At 37.4% G+C, this 8,130-nt stretch overlaps 1 protein-coding gene across 1 annotated transcript in view; it reads left to right on the plus strand.

Annotated features, from left to right (window-relative positions):
* LOC107283332 (macrophage mannose receptor 1) overlaps window positions 1-7,763 on the plus strand; it is a 63,482-nt gene extending 55,719 nt beyond the window's left edge. The window contains exons 27-30 of the mRNA XM_015811224.2: window positions 3,291-3,401; window positions 4,884-5,084; window positions 6,231-6,269; window positions 7,300-7,763. Coding sequence (XP_015666710.2) covers window positions 3,291-3,401; window positions 4,884-5,084; window positions 6,231-6,269; window positions 7,300-7,517 — 569 coding nt within the window. The 3' untranslated portion in view covers window positions 7,518-7,763. The remainder of the gene's footprint in view (window positions 1-3,290; window positions 3,402-4,883; window positions 5,085-6,230; window positions 6,270-7,299) is intronic.
* The last annotated feature ends 367 nt before the right edge of the window (window positions 7,764-8,130 follow it).

Below are 8,130 nucleotides of genomic sequence, written 5' to 3' on the forward strand. Positions count from 1 at the left end.
TTGCAAATAGCTGAGGAAAGAAGGGAAGCAAAAGGCAAAGGAGAAAGAGAAAGATACACCCAATTGAATGCAGAATTCCAGAGAATAGCTAGAAGAGATAAGAATACCTTCTTAAATGAACAGTGCAAAGAAATAGAAGAAAACAACAGAATAGGGAGGACCAGAGATCTCTTCAAGAAAATTGGAGATATGAAGGGAATGTTTCATGCAAAGATGGGCATGATCAAGGACCATAATGGCAGGGAGGCAGAGGCAGAAGAGGCAGAAGAGATTAAGAAGAGGCAGAAGAGATTAAGAAGAGGCAGAAGAGATTAAGAAGAGGTGGCAAAACTACACAGAAGAACTATACAAGAACGAGCTTAATGTCCCAGATAACCATGATGGGGTGGTCACTGACCTCAAGCCTTAGGAAATCTGAGCAACAACAAAGCTAGTGGAGGTGACAGTATTCCAGCTGAGCTATTCGAAATCTTAAAAGACGATGCAGTAAAAGTGCTACACTCAATTTGCCAACAAATTTGGAAAACTCAACAGTGGCCACAGGTTTGGAAAAGGTCAGTTTACATTCCAATTCCAAAGAAAGGCAATGCCAAAGAATGTTCAAACTATTGCACCATTGCACTCATTTCATATGCTAGTAAAGTTATGCTTAAAATCCTACAAGCTAGACTCCAGCAGTATATGGATCGAGAACTACCAGAAGTATAGGCAGGATTTTGAAGAGGCAGAGGAACTAGAGATCAAATTGCCAACATACACTGGATCATGGAGAAAGCTAGGGAGTTCCAGAAAACATCTATTTCTGCTTCATTGACTATGCTAAAGCCTTTGATTGTGTGGATCACAACAAATTGTGGCAAGTTCTTAAAGAGATGGAGACCATCTTATTTGTCTCTTGAGAAACCTATATGCGGGTCAAGAAGCAACAGTGAGAACTGGACACAGAACCACTGATTGGTTCAAAATTGGGAAAGGAGTCCGGCAAGGCTGTATACTGTCGCCCTACCTATTTAACTTATATGCAGAGCACATCATGAGAAAGGCAGGGCTAGATGAATCAAAAGTTGGAATGAAGATTGCTGGGAGAAATATCAACAACCTAAGATATGCAGATGATACCACTCTAATGGCAGAAAGTGAAGAAGAACTAAAGAGCCTCTTGATGCGGGTGAAGAAGGAGAGTGCAAAAGTTGGCTTGAAACTCAACATTAAGAAAACCAAAATCATGGCATCTGGCCCTCTCAATTCCTGGTAAATAGATGGGGAAGAAATGGAAGTAGTGGCAGATTTTATTTTCCTGGGCTCCAAGATCACCTCACATGGGGACTGCAGCCAAGAAATTAAAAGATGCTTGCTCCTGGGGAGGAAAGCTATGACAAATCTATACAGCATACTAAAACGCAGAGACATCACCCTGCCAACAAAAGTGCGTATAGTCAAGTCTTCCCAGTTGCAATGTATGGATGTGAAAGTTGGACCATAAGAAAGGCTGAGCGACAAAGAATTGAGGCCTTTGAACTATGGTGCTGGAGAAGACTCCTGCGAGTCCCTTGGACTGCAAGGCGTTCAACTGGTCAGTCCTAGAAGAGATCAATCCCGACTGCTCTTTAGAAGGCCAGATCCTGAAGTTGAAACTCAAATACTTTGGCCACCTAATGAGAAGGAAGGACTCACTAGAGAAGGGCCTAATGCTGGGAAAGATTGAGGGCAATAGAAGAAGGGGATGACAGAGAATGAGGTGGCTGGATGGAGTCACTGAAGCAGTAGGCGTGAACTTAAATGGACTCCAGAAGACGGTAGAGGACAGGAAGACCTGGAGGAACATTGTCCATGGGGTCGCAATGGGTCGGACACAACTTCACAATTAACAACAACAACAAAGGACGAAAAATGACATAGTTCACCACACACAGAAATTTTATTTTGATTTCATGATATAAGACTAAAAGGTTATTTATTACATGTAAGCATATAGCCACACCACTATAATCACTTAAGGCTTGAAATGGTTGCTTAAGGCCCTTCTGAAGTCTTTTCAAAATGTCTGGACGTGCCTAGAAATCATTTGCATATGCCAACTCAGAAAGCAAAGTGGCAGCGTCTTTATCTTACTAGCTGCCCTGCTAGAATTATTTTATGGGCACATTTACATATACTCAACTGTACTCAAGAAGACTTTGATGCAACATTAAACTTAACCTTAAAGGTTAACATTAACCTTGATGGACAGTTAAGGGAAATAGGTATGTCTAGCCCAGGGTGTCAAAGTGCCGGCCCGTGGGCCGGATGCGTCATGGTAAAACCACACTCACCCCATTACCGGCAATGGAAAAAAAGTCATGATATGTCATGACACATCACGTGACGTTGCGAGATTGACACCCCTCGTCTAGCCCAAAAAAGAGAAAGATTATGTGTGGCATGATAGCCGTCTTACAGTAGCTGAGGGGCAGTTTCAGAGATGAAGGGGTTGGCTTATTATTCAAAGCACCTAATGTTAGGACTAGAAGCAATGAATGGAACCTTGTTAAAGAAATATCCCATTTAGAACTAAGGATAAATTCCTGACAGTGAGGGCAATTAACCAATGGAACAGCTTGCTTCCCAAAGTTGTGGACGCTCCATCGCTGGAAGTTTTCAAGAAAAGATTATATATTCAGTTGTCCTGGATAGATAAAGATCCTGCCTTGAGCAAGGGGTTGTACTAAAACACCTCTAAGGTCCCTTCCAGCTCCATGATTTTATGATGCATGTGTGCTGAGCCGTCAAGCAACTGCTCTTCATAGAGAGTGACTGTACTTTGGTCATCAAAATAAAGAGTGTGCCTGGGTACTTATCATTTATTGTTTGCCATCATTTTGTTACATTTCTATAGCTAATGATATATAGTACATACTCTCCAAATTGCATGTGATATAAGAATGAGTTTACTTCTCTTTAAAAAAAATGGTATATATGATATTGGAATTGAATTGGCAAACACTGTGAATATTTAGAACAGAAGAAGTTGTCTTTCCATTTTATTTTTGCAGAATATTTGCTTAATTACCAAGTTTAATTTCTGTATCATTAAACCCAAGGGGTAAGCTGCAATGGTGTTTCATCGTAAACATATTACATAATACAGATCAAATAGGTTTTAGAATTTGCTTTGTTAAGATATTCAAACCTGAAATTATTGTTTGTGACAGGAATGACTCATTGGTCATGCCTTGTGAAATGGCCCCAGTTTTGGTGGAGTGGGGGATAGAATCTTGTTAATGAGCTTTGAGTAACTTTGTGTTTTGTAGGTGGCACCTTGACTTCAGTTGAAGACTCAACTGAATTACAATTTTTACAGGAAGAAATGGAAAAATTTGGATCTAAGGAATTTTGGATAGGCTTGTACAAAAATCTGGATGGTAATTATTTAATTAATATTTACTTATATAGCTAGTAATAAGAATTCCCCAATGAAACATTGCCTTAATGTGGTTGTGGGGTTTGTATTCTCTGGGGAATATGAGAGTTATGCCAGAAGGTCAACCAGTGGTGGGATTCAAATATGTGAGCAACCGGTTCTCTGTGTGGATGCCGCTTCTGGAAGTCCATTCTGGGCCTGGGCAACAAAAAGTTAGCTACCGGTTCTGCCGAAGTGGTGCAAACTGGCTGAATCCCACCACTGGGGTCAATCATATTAAACCATGCTAGGATATGCTAGTGAATATAAAGAAAGTGAAGAAAGTCTTATAGTCCAAACTGAAACACCATCAAGACTACCAATACCTGGATAATTCCAATCAGGTACACAGCTGGAATAATGAACGAGATTCAAGCTGAACTAGAAGCCCTGTCAGTTAATGTGACAGGTGAAACAGGAGAGGAGAGGAGAGGAGACAGGATGGGACGGGAGGGTAGAGTAGGGGACGGGAGAGGGGAGCAGAGGGAAGGGGAGTGGAAGGGTGGGTGTGGGGAGGGTAGGGTAGGGGAGAGGAGAGGAGAGAATCACAAAACTCAAAGATTTGCAAACTGAATTGGAACTATAAAGCAAAGGGTGGTTGATACCGTTTTTATATGTTCTGGGGTTATGGTTGTTCTGGTAATTTTGCTGTGCTAGTATTTGTTCAGTCTGAGTTGAGCAACCATGATCATTTATTTGAGCTATTTTTCATCCAGCTATACAGTTTATTGAGAGGTTTGTATCTGACAGTGATGAACAGATCATGCTTTTCATTCATGAAAAAGGAACAGTTGTTCCTTGGTGAAGATTTGCTTACATACAAACCTCTCCCATTTGTGTGCTTTCTAAAACAGAGCTCCCCAACCTTTCCGGGTTGGCAGCCCAGAGGGAAAGGGATGAGCAGGGAAACATGCATGAGCACGCCTGTGCACATGAGCAAATGGGCATGTGCACGGTAGTGGCGTTAGTGCCCATGCACATGCGCAAGTGGGCTGTGAGCATCCACGGGCATGCACAAATGGGCCGCTGGCACCTGTGTGCATGCACAAGCGGGCTGATGCTCGTGGCGGCACTAGCACCCCGCGCAAACAGAAACAAGGCCACTAGCACCCTCACAGTGGCACTAGCATGAGTGGGGTGCACTCACCAGCCATTCTCATGGCCCGATAGCCAATAGGCCATGGCCCACTACCAGGCCACAGCCCATAGGTTGGGGACCCCTGTTCTAAAACATTTAATTCCTATGTGTAGTTCCGATAGAAGAGAATGTCTGTAGCTCCAAACCTGAGGAGTCCTTAGTGCTCTCTGAACTTGGTTGTTTGCTTGCAGATGTTACATCACCCAACTAGATAACATTATTAGTGTGAGTGTTAACGTACTTCCATAGCACACGCCTTTTCTTTTCCTTTTTAAACAATATGCTATACATTTGTTTTATCTTTAGGAGAATGGATATGGCAAGATAAAAGTAAAGTTGCTTTTGTCAACTGGAATGATCAAGAGTTCTCAAATTCTCTGCAGTTTGATAGTGAAGAGGATGATTTTTCTGACAAGTGCACTTACATTAATAGTAATTCTGGACTATGGTCCGTGGGGTACTGTGGAGATTATCAAAGAAGACCATTTATTTGTAAAAGAAACAAAAGTAAGCCTTATTATTATCATCATAGTGTAAGAATGAAAAATATTTGATTATTGAATAGATATTAAATTATACAGTTTTCTAAAATACTGTAATTCCTCTGTCTTCTGCCTAGATGGGTGTTCCTTGGAATTATTCTTACCATGTTATTATCTGGTCATTTTTTTTAAATACATCCATATTTGAAGTTTTCTTGTATAGTATTTCTAATGTCTTGATGGGTAGGTTTTTCTACCTACATATTTTAAGAAACCTCAATATGACTTATGTTTAATATCTTTTGTTGCTCTTATGACAGTCTTTCTAGACTGTTAATTATAATTTATCTGCTGTAAAGCATTTTTTTCCCTTCCTTCCTTCCTTCCTTCCTTCCTTCCTCCCTCCCTCGTCTTGTCATCTTTCTCCTTAGATTATTTCTGTTTCAAGTAATTTATTATCTGAAATAAAACAATAAGAATAAAAATAGAATCAATCACAATATATATTAATTTTTGCTACCAATGATTGAATGGCATATTAATATTAATAATTAATTATATAATTAGCATTTATTAAGTTCAATAAACAAAATTTTCATCATTTGCTGCTCCTTAATTATTATTTCAACTGTTTTATAGCATCAATGAAAGGATCTTTTACTCACAGGACATGGAACTTAATAATCTGAATATCAAAAGACAAGAACGAAGCTATACAAAATTTATTTCATAATATTTTAGATAACTGTCTAAAGAAGGAAAGTTTGGATTGCTTTATTATTACTTTTGAAATGTTGCATATCTACCTGGCTATTTTATCCATAGACTAAAATATTATTTTTACTTTTTGTGTCTTCAATTATTCCTTGACTTTAAACTTAGTGAAGAAAATTTAATTAAGGTAATGAATGTCCCATGAACTCTGATTCATGCCAAACAATATCAACTTTTAATGGAAGAAAATATCTGTGAACAATCTTTTTAGACATTGTGCTAAAATGTATAATTCTTTTTTCTAAACTCGTAAAAGTTTACTGTAAAAATATGCTGTTTCAGAAAATTGATTTTTTTAAAAATTGCTTTGCATATCCTTCTTCATTGCTCTCTTAGTGGTATACAGTAAATCATGCACAGTAATTATATACTGAAAACATTTTGGTTAATTTTCTAGTTATTGAAGAATCAACTATAAAGCCTACAGAAATATCAGGTAAGAAAGTAATTTTAAATATTATTTTTAAAGTTCAGTAGTAAATTTTCCATATCTGTGAGCTGAAATTTCTAATACGTAGCTCAAATATAGAGGAACATATTTTTGTAGATAAAAAGATTTAAGATGACAATAGTATGTATTCAGAGTTGTTATGAAAACTTACTTTATCTCCACTAAGTTAAGTTACAATAGTTATGTTTTGTTTTACATATTTTTCCTATATTAATGGAATAGAAGCCATGATTGCCATTTTCTTTACTTTTTTTTCAGAATGTACTGGAAATAATTTTATTGTGGGCAGCCTTGAGTTTTAGCAGCTGCTACCCACATATCATAGTGGTCAATCAGAAACTAGCATATTTTAGAGATATAGTCTCAAATCAACATACCTTTATACAATTGGGGGGGGGGTAAAATAACAGGTCTGTAACATGAATTGTTGCAGAACAGAAAGAGATTTTTTTTTTAAAAAAATAAGCCAGCCAAAGATAGTTTAAAACCCCATGAATCTGTAAGAATGTTTGTTCCCCACAGTGTCAAAGTCAAAAATTGTATTCCTAATTTCCCTTGCCTTAAGATGAGATGGCATGGCTGATCTCTTTATATTTATGAAACCAAGTTTTGAAAATCTTCCTTCTTCAGTTAGTGTGATTGAATAATTATGATCATTTTCGGTTCTCAAATAAATAATTAGCAATAAGTGATAGCCATAGCAATTTGTACTTACTTTTGTGATGGAAGAATTCACATTTTCTAGCCTCAAGCTTTACATCAAAAGACCGTCAATCCTTCCTTTGGGATCTGTAATGAATGGGAAAACACAATGCATTGCAGTTACTTCCTTTTACTGAATTACAGTTCATAAATTCTTGGGATTGATAGTTGACTCTTATTGGCTCTGCCTTTATTAGATGACCAGATAGGATGCAATCTCTCTTGCCTTCTTTCTCAATATAAAAAAGAAATGTCAGAGTTTTATCATAATATAACTGTATTCAATGCCTTTTTCTTCTTTCTGGTATTTCAGTGCAGAAAGGAGTGGCACCTCAAACAGCACATGGCAAGGCTGTGATGGTAGTTGTGCCAATTATCTTCATAGCCATCGGTGCAGGAATCGCAGCCTATATTTTCTACAGAAGAAGAAACCGACCACAAGTATCTGCTGGATTTGACAATTCTTTGTATAGTGACAATGTGGTTATTCTACATAAGGATTCTCTTGTAGATAACCAAGAATTAAATTAACAAATAACTGCATCTTATCCAAGGATAAAACCTACTGGACACAATACATTCAAAATTCAAAGTTTTGAATTACACTGTTCATAAATTCTTTAAAATATTAACAATATATATTGGTAGAGCCATGACATGAAAAGATTGAAATTATTACAGTTACTAAGTAAAAACATATTTTGTATGGTATACTTTCAAATGAAAGATTTTAATTAAAGAAGACATAGAAGTGGTTCTTTTGCTCACTGGATATACAAAATTTGTTTCTTTATTAAAGATTTTCTTTAATAGTGAATGACAAACAGTTTATTAAATCAGTTATGATTCCTTTAGTTACCCCCTTCAAAGCAATTTTATGAGGTTTCAAAATCAAACTGCCACCTAAATCAATGTTTGAGATATGAAATCACAAGTTTCTATTATTTAACTAGTGTTTCCCGTGCCTCTACATCTTTGATGCATATTTAAGTAGTCTTTTTATTTCCATTATGTATGTCTCAACAAATTTCCAAGAAGAGCCAGCCTCAATGCAAAGATAAAGCCTTCTTCTGCCTCACAGCCAGCAATCCCTATTTATCTTCTTGCTGGCCATGTGTTCCCTTCATACACTGCTCAGTATGCA

Source organism: Protobothrops mucrosquamatus, unplaced genomic scaffold, assembly GCF_001527695.2.
Source record: "Protobothrops mucrosquamatus isolate PMUCROS unplaced genomic scaffold, P.Mucros_1.0 scaffold33, whole genome shotgun sequence".
NCBI lineage: Eukaryota > Metazoa > Chordata > Lepidosauria > Squamata > Viperidae > Protobothrops > Protobothrops mucrosquamatus.